Raw genomic sequence first — 15,557 nt, 5'->3', positions numbered from 1 at the left:
AGAGCAGTTAGCAAAATTAAAGTGGAACAATAATGGCTGCCACTTATTTATCAGCTCCGATAAACTCTTATCTTTACAACAACCCTGTAATAGAGAGAATTTTTTTCTTCATTTTACTTGTAAGGAAACCAAAGCTCAGAGAGAATAGGAAATTAGCCGTAAATGAAGCTGTTTTCTCGACATCCAGTTGTCTCTGTTGGGAAAAGAGACAAAGCAGAGAAAAGGGAGAAAAGGATGTGAAGGGCAATGATGGCGAGCTCACGGCCCAGACTTCTATGCACAGTTCAAAATGATCATTATAAAAATCTATTAGAATTCAGTCAAATACAAAAAATTACCTATGATTAACATATGATAAACGTTTGAATAGCTTAGTATTTTCTTCAGACTCTCCAGGAATATCTACTTTGTACCTTATTCTCCACCCCCATTATTTCATTAAATTTCTTTTTTTTTTGGCCACACCATGCGGCTTGCGGGATCTTAGTTCCCCTAGCAGGGACTGAACCCGGGCCCTCAGCTGTGAAAGCAGGGAGTCCTTACCACTGGATCACCAGGGAATTCCCACATTAAATCTTTATAAAATTCTGAGAATGGCATTTTTACTTATTGCTGTTTAACAGATGAGGAAACCGAGAACTAGAAAAATGAATGACCTGCCAAGGATCATATAGCAAGTGAGTGGTAGGGCTGAGACTCACCCTAAGGTCTAGTGTTTCAATATCATAGGATTTTTTAAAAAATTAAATCTATTATTTTTATTGAGACATAATTTATACACCACCAGGAATCCACGTTTCAAAGGCTACAACTCGGTGATTTTCAGTATAGTCACTCTCCTCCCCCAGCCCCTGGCAACCACTAATTTATTTTCTATTTCTATGGATTTGCTTCGTCTGGGCATTTCACACAAATGGACTCATAAATATATGGTCTTTTATGTCTGGCTTCTTTTACTTACCGTGTTTTCAAGTTTCATCCCTGTTGTAGCAGGTATCTCAGGATTTAAGAGTTAGGAGAAAACTTATTAGACATCTTCTACCAAATCCTCTCACTTTACAGATGGAGAAACTGAGACTTAACATACCCCATAAATTCAGTGACACCCAAGTCCCCTACCTCCTAATCCTGTGTTTTTTCAACACACTACTAATACCAAGACAATCAGAATAATAAAAAAGAGATTCCACAAACATAAAAATATCACATTACTCTGACATACCATATATTAGAGAAAGCATAGGTAAGAAAATCTGGTATCTTGTTAAAGGTTTTCCATTTCTGTGAGGAATCTCGTAAATCATTTACTTCACGCGACACCTGAATGGCGCCAGATGCTTGTGCAGGCAAACAGGGTGTCGTGGCCACAGCATATTACAGGACTTGAAGTTAGATTTTACTTTCTATGTACAAAGGTGACTATTTAAAACAAAAAGTCTTAATTACCCTTAGTGAAAGTTCCAAATTTTCTCCTCCCCAGAGATTCATGCCCTTGTCGTACTGTCCGATTTCATTAAAATAATGCCTATTTATAGCAAAAATTCCTCCAGCCATTGCAGGTGACCTAAAAAGGACACACAAATATTAAATTTATTCCATAAATTCAGTCATTATGGATTTTGGCCAAAACCATATTAAATATTAGTGATAACAGTTAAAAACTAGAAAACACCCATACTAACTAACACCAAAATTATCTTAATATACATTGAAGCATGTAAAATTACTAAGGTAAAGTCACAACTACCACAAAATAGGCAACAATAGCTTTAACTTAGCTCTCGTCAAATTTTGTAAGCAATCTATTCTGAAACGTTGTCCTGGTGACGGGGAAAATTTTCTTTAGTACGTGAGCTTCCCACAGCGATGATGATTGAATTGGGTAGTGGGAATTTAGAGATCTCCCTCTCTAAAGGCATTGAGTGAATTGTCCTATTTACTTCTGAGAAAACCATAATGTTACATAGCATCTTTTTTGGTGGGCCAACAGCAGAGCCCAATAATACCAAACTATGTAGTTTGAAAATAATTACAGATCCATTCATTCATTGTTCCAAAAAGTCTATGTAAAGCCACTGTGATGTGTTAGGGATAAATTAGTTAATCAACAAGCAAAGGTGGAAGTAGGGAGACTAGTTAGAGGTTGTTGTGATGGTCCCAGGGGAAGATGATGGCATCTTGGATAAGGGTATAGCAATGAAGGAGATGAGATGTGGCTGAATTCTGTATAGGTTTTGAAGATGGAGCCAGCAGACTTGCTATGGGTGGGATGTGCAGGGTTGGAGGAAGTTTGGCCTGGATAACCTGGAAGATAGTGTTACCAGGCACTGATTTGTTTGTTTGTTTGTCTGTTTTGACCGCGCTGCAGCATGTGGGATCTTAGTTCCCCAACCAGGGATGGAACCCGTGCCCCCTACAGTGGAAGCGTGGAGTCCTAACCGCTGGACCGCCAGGGAAGCCCCTAGAGTTACCATGCACTGAGACGGGGAATGCTACGGTGGAACGAAGTTTTTGGTGGGAAGATTCAGTTTTGGACATATCTGAGGTGTCTGTTCAGCATGAAAGTGGAGATGCCAGTAGGCAGCTGGATAGGGGAGTCTGGTGTTCTGAGAGAGGTCGGAGCCTGAGAGTCACCAGAACAAGGTGGATGAGAAGCAATGGGTGAGCGAGGGGAGGTGAAGAGGACAGAGCCCTGGGCACTTCAGCAGTGAGAGGTCGGGGAGAAGAGGAGGAATCAGCAAAGGGCATGGAATAAACCAGCGGTGAAGTAGGAGCGAGAGCTGGGGCCTCTGGTGGTCTGGAGGCCATGGGAAGAGTGCCCGTCAAAGAGGAGGGAGAGGCCAGCAGCATGGACACGGCTGACAGGTCACGTAAGACTAGGACTGAGGACTGGACATGACAGTGTGAAGCTAGTGGGGAGGGCAAGCCTGACTGCAGTGAGCTTAAAGTCGAGTGAACAGTTTAACAGAACTGGAGAGAGTGATACCGACGACTCTTTCTAGGTGGTTTAATACAAAGGAGAGAAAAGGAAAGGGGAAATGGCTGATAAAATAAAATCATTTTATTTTTTTAATGTGAGAGAGAACAGCATGCCTGTAGTCTGCTAGGAGTCATCCTATCTGGTAACTGGACGAAGCTGGTCCCTGCATGTCCCCCTCCCTAGGGGCCACGAGTGTCGTTGGTAGAAGCTTAAGGCCACGATTTTCCTTGCTTGTTCTAAGTTTCACCCACCTTTTATTTTTGTCATTAGAACTATTGTAAGTAGGGGAAAAATATATCTTCAGATATGAATGCTAATTCATGGCTAATACCTAAAATTAATTTTTTTCCTTTAACTCTTTAAAACAACCTATTTTTTTCTTACATATATTATTATACATTATAATTGTATTACAACATATCATATGTATAATATATATTCCATATGTAATATATACATATATAATCACACAATTGGTATTATACTGATTTTTTTTTAATTGAAGTATAGTTGATTTACAATTTTGTGTTAGTTTCTGGTGTATCGCAAAGTGATTCAAATAGACATATATATATTATTTTTCAAATTCTTTTCCATTATAGGTTATTACAAGATACTGAATATAGTTCCCTGTGCTATACAGTAGGTCCTTGTTGATTATTTGTTTTATATAAGGTAGTGTATATATGTTAATCCCAAACTCCTAATTTATTCCTCTCCCACTTTTCCCCTTTGGTAACCATAAGTTTGTTTTCTATGTCTGTGAGTCTGTTTCTGTTTTGTAAATAAGTTCATTTGTATCATATTTTAGATTCCACATTATACTGATGTAAGTTTTTTATGGCCTGATTTTTTAAAATTTAACATATTGTGAGAATTTTCCTTTTTAGTTAACTAGCCTTCAAAAATTTTAACTCTATAATATTCTACAAAATATGAATATACTTTTTTAACCATTTCAATATTGAACATTTATGTTGTTTTGATTTTCTTACTAAAATAAATATTGATACAATATATATTTCTGGACCTATCTCTCAACTCCTTGAAGATAAATTGTAAGAAGTAGAATTATTGCATTAAAGAATAAGAATATTTATAAAATTTTTAATTTATATTGCCAAATTTTCAAAAAGCATTTACAAATGTATATATACTAACAGTGTATTAGAGTTCCAAAATGTTACTTTTCTAATTGACTATTAGAAATCCAATTTCCATATTGAATTTTTACAGCATAAAAAATACTTAAAATGTGAGATACAGAAATATTACAAAAATTATAAGTCAATTTTTTGGTAAGTGGAATATTTCAGCTACTTCTTACTAAAAGTAACTTCATTTTAGATTACTTTGAGATGAACTCAAAAGATTGATGCTTTATTTTTTAGTAAATCATGATTTTTACATATTAAGTTTTATTTAAATGAAGTATAACTTTGTTCTTTTTCATCCTGAAGTCTGTAACATTAACAATAGCTACCATTTATACTGATCCCTTCCTCTGTGTCAGGCCTTTAGTTATGTGCTTTACAAGTATTGGCTCATTTAAGGCCCTCAGTAATCCAGAGAGGTAGGTATTATTATTATCATCATCATTTTACAGATGAAGATACTGAAGCTGAGAGAGGTAACTGGCCCAGCTAAGCGCTGCCTTTTTTTTTCTTTTTTTTTTGGCCGCACCATGTGGCATCTGGGATCTTAGTTCCCCGACCAGGAATCAAACCTGTGCCCCCTGCAGTGGAAGCGCGGCATCTTAACCACTGGACCACCAGGGAAGTCCCCTAACGGCTGCCTTAATGCACAACTCCAGGGATGCTGATTACCTATAGTCTTTGTGAACAGTGCCTTCTGGAAATATGCAGTGCACAGCCTGTGCAGCTGTACATGGCAGCCCTAAACATCTAACAAGTGATGGCTGGGGCAGAGGAATATCAGAGTCATACAAAGTTATGAGTCATACGAAGAGTCATTCGAACTTATACGAAGGAATCTGCATGTTATCCTAAAGGCAGTGGAAAGACAATAAGCAAGATGGGTGACATGTGCAAAGTGGGGTTTTAAGAAAATTAACATAGCAACAGAGAGACTGGAATGAAGAGGAGGAGCTGTAGGCCAGACTGTCCCTTAGGGTGTAGAGTCTAAGCCTAGAGCAGTGATGGCTTGGGCCATGAGGACTGTCAGAGAGATGGACAGATGTGATATGAGAATCATCACAAAGGATGGGTCTCCTGGAGCTGGTTAATCACTGGATGAGAGAAGGCAATGGGAGATCTGGAAGATGGCTATACAGTGTTCATATGTGGTCATGCTTAATGGCTGCATAATCCATTACAGTTCTGGCATAAAGTATTGATACTATATGATTTCCCAATCATTCCTCCCAATTCTTAGATAGTCTTTATTTCATCCTTGATTTAAGAGGTCAGTTTGCTTACTAAGAGTAGGGGTTCAGGGCAGGGGCAGCTCTTGGGATTAAGGGAAGTACTAAAGTGGAATGGGAATACCCACTTCTGGGAATGAGTGGATAAAAGGATTGCAAGGCAGCATGGGGCTGGAGACCATCAATGTGCAGAAGAATCAATTCACATCTCTTAAAGGAACAACGGAAATAGATGGTGGAATTGAACCAGGGTTGGAGCTTTGCAGGGCTATCGTGGCAGAAGTGCAGTGGGATGTGGCAGAAGAGAAGAGAATTTATAGATCAGAAAGTCTAGACCACAGAAGCAGAAAGAAAACTGTGAGGGGTAAAAAGAGAAATCAAAGAACTGGACATCTTGATGATGTCCAAGGGTGGGCGTGGGGGGAACAGAGCAGGAAAAAGCCAGGAGGGTCCTGGGTTGTGGCCAAGGAGAGGGATAAGTGGTAATTTAGAAGGTGAAGATCCAGTGTATGGCTGTAGGAATAATATTAAATATCTAACATTTATACAGTACTTATTATGGACAGATACTGTTCTAAGCTTTGATGTATGTCATTTAATTCTCATAAGAGCCCTGTGAAGTACTGTTATTCTCCAGACTTACAGATAAAGAAATAAGGTGCAGAGAGGTTAAGTAACTCATTCAAGATCACACAGCTCTAGCTAAATTAAAATAGAGGCAAAGATCAAGGACTTGCTAGGCTATGGTGTTAGAAAATTGACTCATGTGGTTTGTAAAACAAAGAGGTTAACATTAAAGGAGAAGTGAGCCTGGTGTCAAAGTTATCAGTAAATGTGGGGAGTGATCTGGAGGAAGTCTCTTGAGAAATAACCTCATAAGTGCAGTTAGAAGTCATAACATTCAAATTATTCTCACATTTAGAAATATATTTTCCAAGACTGATATTCCAGGAAAATCACATTCATCTCAACCTATAAAATTACAGATGGAAGCACTTGGATAAATATTTTATACATGAATTTGGCAAAGACATCGACTTTTTCTGGGCTATCCACAGTGCTAGTTTTGTTTTTTTTTTTTCTTTTTTTGCGGTACGCGGGCCTCTCACTGTTGTGGCCTCTCCCGTTGCGGAGCACAGGCTCCGGACGCGCAGGCTCAGGGGCCATAGCCTCACGGGCCCAGCCGCTCCGCGGCATGTGGGATCCTCCCCGACCGGGGCACGAACCCGTGTCCCCTGCATCGGCAGGCGGACTCTCAACCACTGCACCACCAGGGAAGCCCAGTGCTAGTATTTTGATCATTGATAAACATGTAACTTGTTCCTGAGAACCAAGTCCACATTTTAAAGCTGGACCTCTGAAATCAAAGGGATACTAACCATGGTGGTATTCCGAACTGGGGTGAGATGCTCATTCCCAGTGAGTGAAACTTAAAGAAACAAAACCTACCACATTCTATTATTACAGACTTTTAGAAACAAGATAAATAATAAGATATTTCTCTTCATTAAGCTCATGAAATCAAAGTCATAATCTCTGAAAGCTTCCCCCTGCTCCCAATACCTACGTGCTATTTTTCCATTACCAGAAGAAATCTCACCGGATAGGTCTAGTTGGCCCTTCTGGTCCATCCATCTCATAAGAGAAAACATGATCCCATTTAAATTGCAGATACCAGTTGAAAGCTCCCCTGACAACAGGAGAGGGCTGGTATTCCAGGGTCACATAATCAATGACATCTATCAGTGGACACACCACCATTCGGGGGTCCTTGGCAATGGCATTCAGCAAGGGCTCCAGCCATACTTTATTCACTTCGCAGTGGCTATCCAGGAACACCAGAACATCCCCTGGGGAGGCAAGAACAGGCGAGTGTTAGTGCATGTGTAGGAAACACCTGACAGCCCGAATCAAGGCGACAAGCATTTGTCCAGCATTTACTATGTGTTTGGCTATTAAGGTGCTTTCAGCTTCACTGGCAGGAGACAAGAAACACATATTTTATATTATATCAAAAATGCAGGACATCATGTGTCACAGATACTCAGAAGAAGCTGGTGAACTGTGGGTTAGAGAGGAGTCTGGGGAAGATTCTAAAGAAGCAGATGGAACTGAGCTGACCTTCAATTTTAAAATGTCATTTTATCTCAGCCTAGATTGATCAACCCAATGTCGCAAATGTTTACTGCAAGGAAACCTTCCTTGGTACTTAGTTTGGTGCTTGAGATGCAAAGATGCATAATTACTTTTCCTCTTGAATTCAAGCTTTAGTGAGGGTCTATTTTGCTTTGAGAACATGGGAAAACCTGGCATGGCCAAAATAAAGAATATGTGTGTTAAAATATATTAGGTGGTCTCAAATTGGAAGGGACCTCAAAACTCAGGGGCAGAGGTTAGACTTTTTCTTGTAGCCAACATAAAATCATAGGAATGTATGAAAACATCCTATGTTTAGATCAGAAGACTTAGTATTATTAAAATGTTTTATAATCTCCCAAATCAATCTACAGATGCAATTCAATCCTTATCAAAATCCCACTGGTTCTTTTTACAGAAATTGATCCTAAAATTCATATGGAAAGGCAAGGGATCCAAATTAGCTAAAACAATCTTGATAAAGAAGAACAAAGTTGAATGATTTCCTGCTGTCAAAACTTACTAAAAGGCTACAATAATCAAAACAATATTGGCATAAGATACTTATAGACCAAAGGTATAGAATTAATGGTGCCGAAATAAATGAAGCATCTATTGTCAATTGATTTCTGAAAAGGGTACCAAGACAACTCAATTGGGAAAGAATCATTTTTTTCAATAAATATCCTGAGACAACTGGATATCTGCATGAAAAGAATGAAGTTGGACCCCCTAACTCATACCAAACACAAATATTAAGTCAAATGGATAACAGACCTCAAAAGGTAAGAGCTAAAACTATAAAACTCTTAGAAGAAAACAGGCATACATTTTACGACCCTTGAGTTAGGTAATGGTTTCTTAGGTATGACACCAAAAATACAAGCCACAGAAGAAAAAACAAACAAACAGGTAAACTGGACTTCATCAAAACTAAAAACTTTTGTGGTTAAATAGATACCATGAAGGGCTTCCCTGGTGGCGCAGTGGTTGAGAGTCCGCCTGCCGATGTAGGGGACACGGGTTTGTGCCCCGGTCCGGGAAGATCCCACATGCCGTGGAGCACCTAAGCCAGTGTGCCACAACTACTGAGCCTGAGCTCTAGAGCCCACGAGCCACAACTACTGAAGCCCGCATGCCTAGAGCCTGCGCTCCGCAACGAGAAGCCACTGCAATGAGAAGCCTGCGCACCGCAACGAAGAGTAGCCCCCACTTGCCACAACTAGAAAAAAGCCCACGCACAGCAACGAAGACCCAACTCAGCCATAAATAAATAAGTAAGTAAATAAATAAATCTATAGGGAGGACTGGTCCATTCCCTGCCATTGGTTACAAAACAGAGCAGGCCCCAAGACTTCTCTGCTCTCTTAGGTTAATTAGAAGTCTTATTAGACAGCAGAAGTTGAAAACAGTCTCAATTCAGCAATTAGAATTTTCAGGCCCCTGTTACAATCGAAGCTTCCCTGCCTGCATGCAGAACCCACCCCCCAACCAGGTGGCCCTGCGGGAGGGTCACTTGCCTTTGCATTAAATCTTCTTAGCTCTTCCTTACTGGTCTCCTTCCCCAGCTTACCCTCTGTGGTTTCAGACCTCACTAAAGCCAAAGGAGGGTAAGAGACAAGTGAATGGGGCAGGGAAGTTCTTTCTTGGTGAGAGAGCAGGGTGCTCTGAGCTGACTCCTTCTATTACGGTGTGGCTGCACGGTGATTTTGAGGACCACCCCCCTTCCCATCCTTGGTAGTCTCTTATCTGCAGTTCCCATAAACTGGGCAAATGCATTCTATCCAGGTGGTCTAGACTCCCACCTCAGCAACTTAGGGTCCTGTGTTCGACCTCTAGCTTCTCCTCTGCTGAGATCTGTCCATCCTTCTAGATAGCCCCATTGCACATGATCTAAGATGACCTTTATTGCTCTCTTACCCAAACATCCATTGCCTGAGCAAACTCTGCCATCAGAACAGATACTAACACTGAAGCAAATGTCCTTGGTTCCGTAGCTAGCCACAGCCCTTCTTCTGCCCTTTTGATTCTCAGGTGAGAAGCCAACAACCATTCATTTCTCTTCACCCCCAACAGGTTTCTGGTTTTGTTGTACTGATGTCTGAGAATGTGCTGAGCCCCCAACACAGGAAATTCACATCAAGTTCCTCTCACCAGGATTTAGCAAGCAGCTTTCTCTAAAAATCATCTCTAACTCTAACGATCTGATTCAGTGTAGCTGAGTTTGCTTCTCAGATATCTATTTTGAAATTTCTTTATGGTACTGTGTCCGACAACTCACTTTGGAATATAACATCTGTTGTCTTCATGCCTCAATCAAAACTGAGCTAAAAAGAGCCCCATTTTTAAACATATATAGTTTTTTTTTTTTTTTACTGTTGGCAGCACACACACTGTTCAATTAACACTTTGCATTTTTCACTTAAAATAGCTTCTATAATATTACATAACACAAACATTTTAAAATCATGTCGGCTAATTTGATAGGTGAAAAATACCATCTGTGTCTCCAAAGAAGATATATAAATGGCCAACAAGCACAAGAAAAGATGCTCAACATCATTGGTCATTAAGGAAATGCAAATTAAAAACACAGTGAGGTACCACTTCATATCTACCAGGATGGCTAGAATTAAAACAAGACAAAAAAGACAGAAAATAACAAGTGTTGGTGAGGATGTGGAAAAATTGGAACTCTCATACGTTGCTGGTGGGAATGTAAATGGTTCAGCTGCTGCGGAAAACAGTTTGGCAGCTCCTCAAAAAGTTAAGAAGAAGTACCATGTGACACAGAAATTCCACTAATAGGAACATATTAAAAAGAATTCAGGGACTTCCCTGGTGGAACAGTGGTTAAGAATCCGCCTGACAATGCAGGGGACACGGGTTTGAGCCCTGGTCCAGGAAGATCACACATGCCACAGAGCAACTAAGCCTATGCGCCACAACTACTGAGCCCGCAGCCCGCGTGCCTAGAGCCTGCGCTCCGCAACAAAAGAAGCCACCACAATGAGAAGCCCACGCACCACAATGAAGAGTAGCCCCCGCGTAAGGTTCGGAGCCACAGAGGAGAGTGTAGCGACAGGGGTGCAGAGGGCAAAGCGGAGAGATTCCCGCACAGAGGATCGGTGCCGACCAGCACTCACCAGCCCGAGAGGCTTGTCTGCTCAGGTGCCGGCTTCTGTCGGATCCCAGGGAAAGGGCTGGGGTTGGCGGCGTGAATGCGGCCTGCGGGGGGTTGGTGCACCACGGCTAGCCCGGAGGGAGTCCGGGGAAAGGTCTGGACCTGCCGAAGAGGCAAGAGACTTTATCTTCCTTCTTTGTTTCCTGGTGCGCGAGGAGAGGGGAGTAAGAGCACTACTTAAAGGAGCTCCAGAGACGGGCGCGAGCCGCGGCTAAAAGCGCGGACCCCAGACGCGGGCATGAGACGCTAAGGCTGCTGCTGCCGCCACCAAGAAGCCTGTGTGCGAGCACAGGTCACTCTCCACACCCCTCTTCCGGGGAGCCTGTGCAGCCCGCCACTGCCAGGGTCCCGGGATCCAGGGACAAGTTCCCCGGGAGAACGCACGGCGCGTCTCAGGCTGGTGCAACGTCACGCCGGCCTCTGCCGCCGCAGGCCCGCCCCGCACTCCATGCCCCTACCACCCCCCGCGCCCCCGCCCGCGAGTGAGCCAGAGCCCCCGAATCAGCGGCTCCTTTAACCCCGTCCTGTCTGAGCGAAGAACAGACGCCCTCCAGCGACCTACACGCAGAGGCGGGGCCAAATCCAAAGCTGAGCCCCGGGAGCTGTGAGAACAAAGAAGAGAAAGGGAAATCTCTCCCAGCAGCCTCAGAAGCGGCGGATTAAAGCTCCACAATCAACTTGATGTACCTGCATCTGTGGAATACATGAATAGACAACGAATCATCCCAAATTGAGGGGGTGGACTTTGGGAGCAAGAAATATTATTTTTTCCCCTTTTCCTCTTTTTGTGAGTGTGTATGTGTATGCTTCTGTGTGAGATTTTGTCTGTATAGCTTTGCTTTTACCATTTGTCCTAGGGTTCTGTCTGTCCGTTTTCTTTTTTTAGTATAGTTTTCAGCGCTTGTTGTCATTGGTGGATTTGTTTTTTGGTTTGGTTTTTCTTTCTTTCTTTTTAATTACTTGAAAAAAATTTTTTACTAATTATTTTTTGTTTTTTATTTTAATAACTTTTTTTTAAAAAAAAATCTTTTTCTTTCTTTCTTTTGTTCTCCCTTTTATTCTGAGCCGTGTGGATGAAAGGCTCTTGGTGCTCCAACCAGGCGTCAGAGCTGTGCCTCTGAGGTGGGAGAGCCAAGTTCAGGACATTGGTTCACCAGAGACCTCCCAGCTCCACGTAATATCAAACGGCAAAAATCTCCCAGAGATCTCCATCTCAATGCCAAGACCCAGCTCCACTCCATCTCAATGCCAAGACCAGCAAGCTATAGTGCTGGACACCCTATGCCAAACAACTAGCAAGACAGGAACACAACCCCACCCATTAGCAGAGAGGCTGCCTAAAATCATAATAAGTTCACAGACACCCCAAAACACACCACCAGACGTGGACCTGCCCACCAGAAAGACAATTTCCAGCCTCATCCACCAGAACACAGGCACTAGTCCCCTCCACCAGGAAGCCTACACAAGCCACTGAACCAACCTTAGCCACTGGGGGCAGACACCAAAAACAACGGAAAATACGAACCTGCAGGCTGTGAAAAAGAGACCCCAAACACAGTAAGTTAAGCAAAATGAGAAGACAAAGAAACACACAGCAGATGAAGGAACAAGGTAAAAACCACCAGACCTAACAAATGAAGAGGAAATAGGCAGTCTACTGGAAAAACAATTCAGAATAATGATAGTAAAGGTGATCCAAAATCTTGGAAATAGAATAGAGAAAATGCAAGAAACATTTAACAAGGACCTAGAAGAACTAAAGAGCAAACAAACAATGATGAACAACACAATAAATGAAATTAAAAATTCTCTAGAAGGAATCAATAGCAGAATAACTGAGGCAGAAAAATGGATAAGTGACCTGGAAGATAAAATAGTAGAAATGACTACTGCAGAGCAGAATAAAGAAAAAAGAATGAAAAGAATTGAGGACAGTCTTAGAGACCTCTGGGACAATATTAAATGCTGAACCACCATTCAAATTATAGGGGTCCCAGAAGAAGAGGAGAAAAACAGAGGGACTGAGAAAATATTTGAAGAGATTATAGTTGAAAACTTCCCTAATATGAGTAAGGAAATAGTTAATCAAGTCCCGGAAGCACAGAGAGTCCCATACAGGATAAAACCAAGGAGAAATACGCCGAGACACATATTAATGAAACTATCAAAAATTAAATACACAGAAAAAATATTAAAAGCAGCAAGGGAAAAACAACAAGTAACATAAAAGGGAATCCCCATAAGGTTAACAGCTGATCTTTCAGCAGAAACTCTGCAAGCCAGAAGGGAGTGGCAGGACATATTTAAAGTGATGAAAGAGAAAAACCTACAACCAAGATTACTCTACCCAGCAAGGATCTCATTCAGATTTGACAGAGAAATTAAAAGCTTTACAGACAATCAAAAGCTAAGAGAATTCAGCACCACCAAACCAGCTTTACAACAAATGCTAAAGGAACTTCTCTAGGCAGGAAACACAAGAGAAGGAAAAGACCTACAATAACAAACCGAAAACAATTAAGAAAATGGTAATAGGAACATACATATTGATAATTCCCTTAAATGTAAATGGATTAAGTGCTCCAACCAAAAGACATAGACTGGCTGGATGGATACATAAACAAGACCTGTATATATGCTGTCTACAAGAGACCCACTTCAGACCTAGGGACACATACAGACTGAAAGTGAAGAGATGGAAAAAGATATTCCATGCAAATAGAACTCAAAAGAAAGCTGGAGTAGCAATTCTCATATCAGATAAAATAGACTTTAAAATAAAGACTATTATAAGAGACAAAGAAGGACATTACAGAATGATCAAGGGAACAATCCAGGAAGAAGACATAACAATTGTAAATATTTACGAACCCAACATAGGAGCATCTCAATACATAAGGCAAATGCTAACAGCCATAAAAGGGGAAATCGACAGTAACACAGTCATAGTGGGGGACTTTAACACCCCACTTTAACCAACGGACAGATCATCCAAAATGAAAATAAATAAGGAAACGCAAGCTTTAAATGATACATTAAACAAGATGGACTTAATTGATATTTATAGGACATTCCATCCAAAAACAACAGAATACATTTTCTTCTCAAGTGCTCATGGAACATTCTCCAGGATAGATCATATCTTGGGTCACAAGTCAAGCCTTGGTAAATTTAAGAAAATTGAAATCGTATCAAGTATCTTTTCTGACCACAAGGCTATGAGACTAGATATCAATTGCAGGAAAAAAATCTGTGAAAAATACAAACACATGGAAGCTAAACAATACACTACTTAATAACCAAGAGATCACTGAAGAAATCAAAGAGGAAATCAAAAAATACCTAGAAACAAATGACAATGATAACACGACGACCCAAAACCTATAGGATGCAGCAAAAGCAGTTCTAAGAGGGAAGTTTATAGCAATACAATCCTACCTTAAGAAAGAAGAAACATCTCAAAGAAACAACCTAACCCTACACCTAAAGCAAATAGAGAAAGAAGAACAAAAACAACCCAAAGTTAGAAGAAGGAAAGAAATCATAAAGATCAGATCAGAAATAAATGAAAAAGAAATGAAGGAAATGATAGTAAAGATCAATAAAACTAAAAGCTGGTTCTTTGAGAAGATAAACAAAATTGATAAACCATTAGCCAGACTCATCAAGAAAAAAAGGGAGAAGACTCAAATCAATAGAATTAGAAATGAAAAAGGGGAAGTAACAACTGACACTGCAGAAATACAAAGGATCATGAGAGATTACTACAAGCAACTATATGCCAATAAAATGAACACCCTGGAAGAAATGGAAAAATTCTTAGAAATGCATAACCCTCCAAGACGGAACCAGGAAGAAATAGAAAATATGAACAGACCAATCACAAGCACTGAAATTGAAACTCTGATTAAAAATCTTCCAACAAACAAAAGCCCAGGACCAGATGGCTTCACAGGCGAATTCTATCAAACATTTAGAGAAGAGCTAACACCTATCCTTCTCAAACTCTTCCAAAATATAGCAGAGGGAGGAACACTCCCAAACTCATTCTACGAGGCCACCATCACCCTGATACCAAAACCAGACAAAGATATCAGAAAAAAAGAAAACTACAGACCAATATCACTGATGAACATAGATGCAAAAATCCTCAACAAAAGACTAGCAAACAGAATCCAGCAGCACATTAAAAGGATCACACACCATGGTTAAGTGGAGTTTATCCCAGGAATGCAAGGATTCTTCAATATACGCAAGTCAATCAATGTGATACACCATATTAACAAATTGAAGGAGAAAAACCATATGATCATCTCAATAGATGCAGAGAAAGCTTTCGACAAAGTTCAACACCGATTTATGATAAAAACCCTCCAGAAAGTAGGCATAGAGGGAACTTACCTCAACATAATAAAGGCCATATATGACAAACCCACAGCCAACATTATTCTCAATGGTGAAAAACTGAAAGCATTTCCACTAAGATCAGGAGCAAGACAAGGTTGCCCACTCTCACTACTATTATTCAACACAGTTTTGGAAGTTTTAGCCACAGCCATCAGAGAAGAAAAGGAAATAAAAGGAATCCAAATTGGAAAAGAAGAAGTAAAACTGTCATTGTTTGCGGATGACATGATACTATACATAGAGAAACTTAAAGATGCTACCAGAAAACTACTAGAGCTAATCAATTAATTTGATAAAGTAGCAGGATACAAAATTAATGCACAGAAATCTCTTGCATTCCTATACACTAATGATGAAAAACCTGAAAGTGAAATTAAGAAAACACTCCCATTTACCATTGCAACAAAAAGAATAAAATATCTAGGAATAAACCTACCTAGGAAGACAAAAGACCTGTATGCAGA

At 40.5% G+C, this 15,557-nt stretch overlaps 1 protein-coding gene across 1 annotated transcript in view; it reads right to left on the bottom strand.

The window, feature by feature from the left end:
• GALNTL5 (polypeptide N-acetylgalactosaminyltransferase like 5) overlaps window positions 1-15,557 on the bottom strand; it is a 123,088-nt gene that overhangs the window by 20,421 nt on the left and 87,110 nt on the right. The window contains exons 8-9 of the mRNA XM_060021151.1: window positions 6,964-7,213; window positions 1,447-1,564 (exon numbers count right to left, since the gene is read on the bottom strand). Of these exons, the coding sequence (XP_059877134.1) occupies window positions 1,447-1,564; window positions 6,964-7,213 (368 nt within the window). The remainder of the gene's footprint in view (window positions 1-1,446; window positions 1,565-6,963; window positions 7,214-15,557) is intronic.

This window comes from Delphinus delphis, chromosome 9, assembly GCF_949987515.2.
Source record: "Delphinus delphis chromosome 9, mDelDel1.2, whole genome shotgun sequence".
Classification (NCBI taxonomy): Eukaryota; Metazoa; Chordata; class Mammalia; order Artiodactyla; family Delphinidae; genus Delphinus; species Delphinus delphis.
This window is presented reverse-complemented; position numbering and strand designations above follow the sequence as displayed.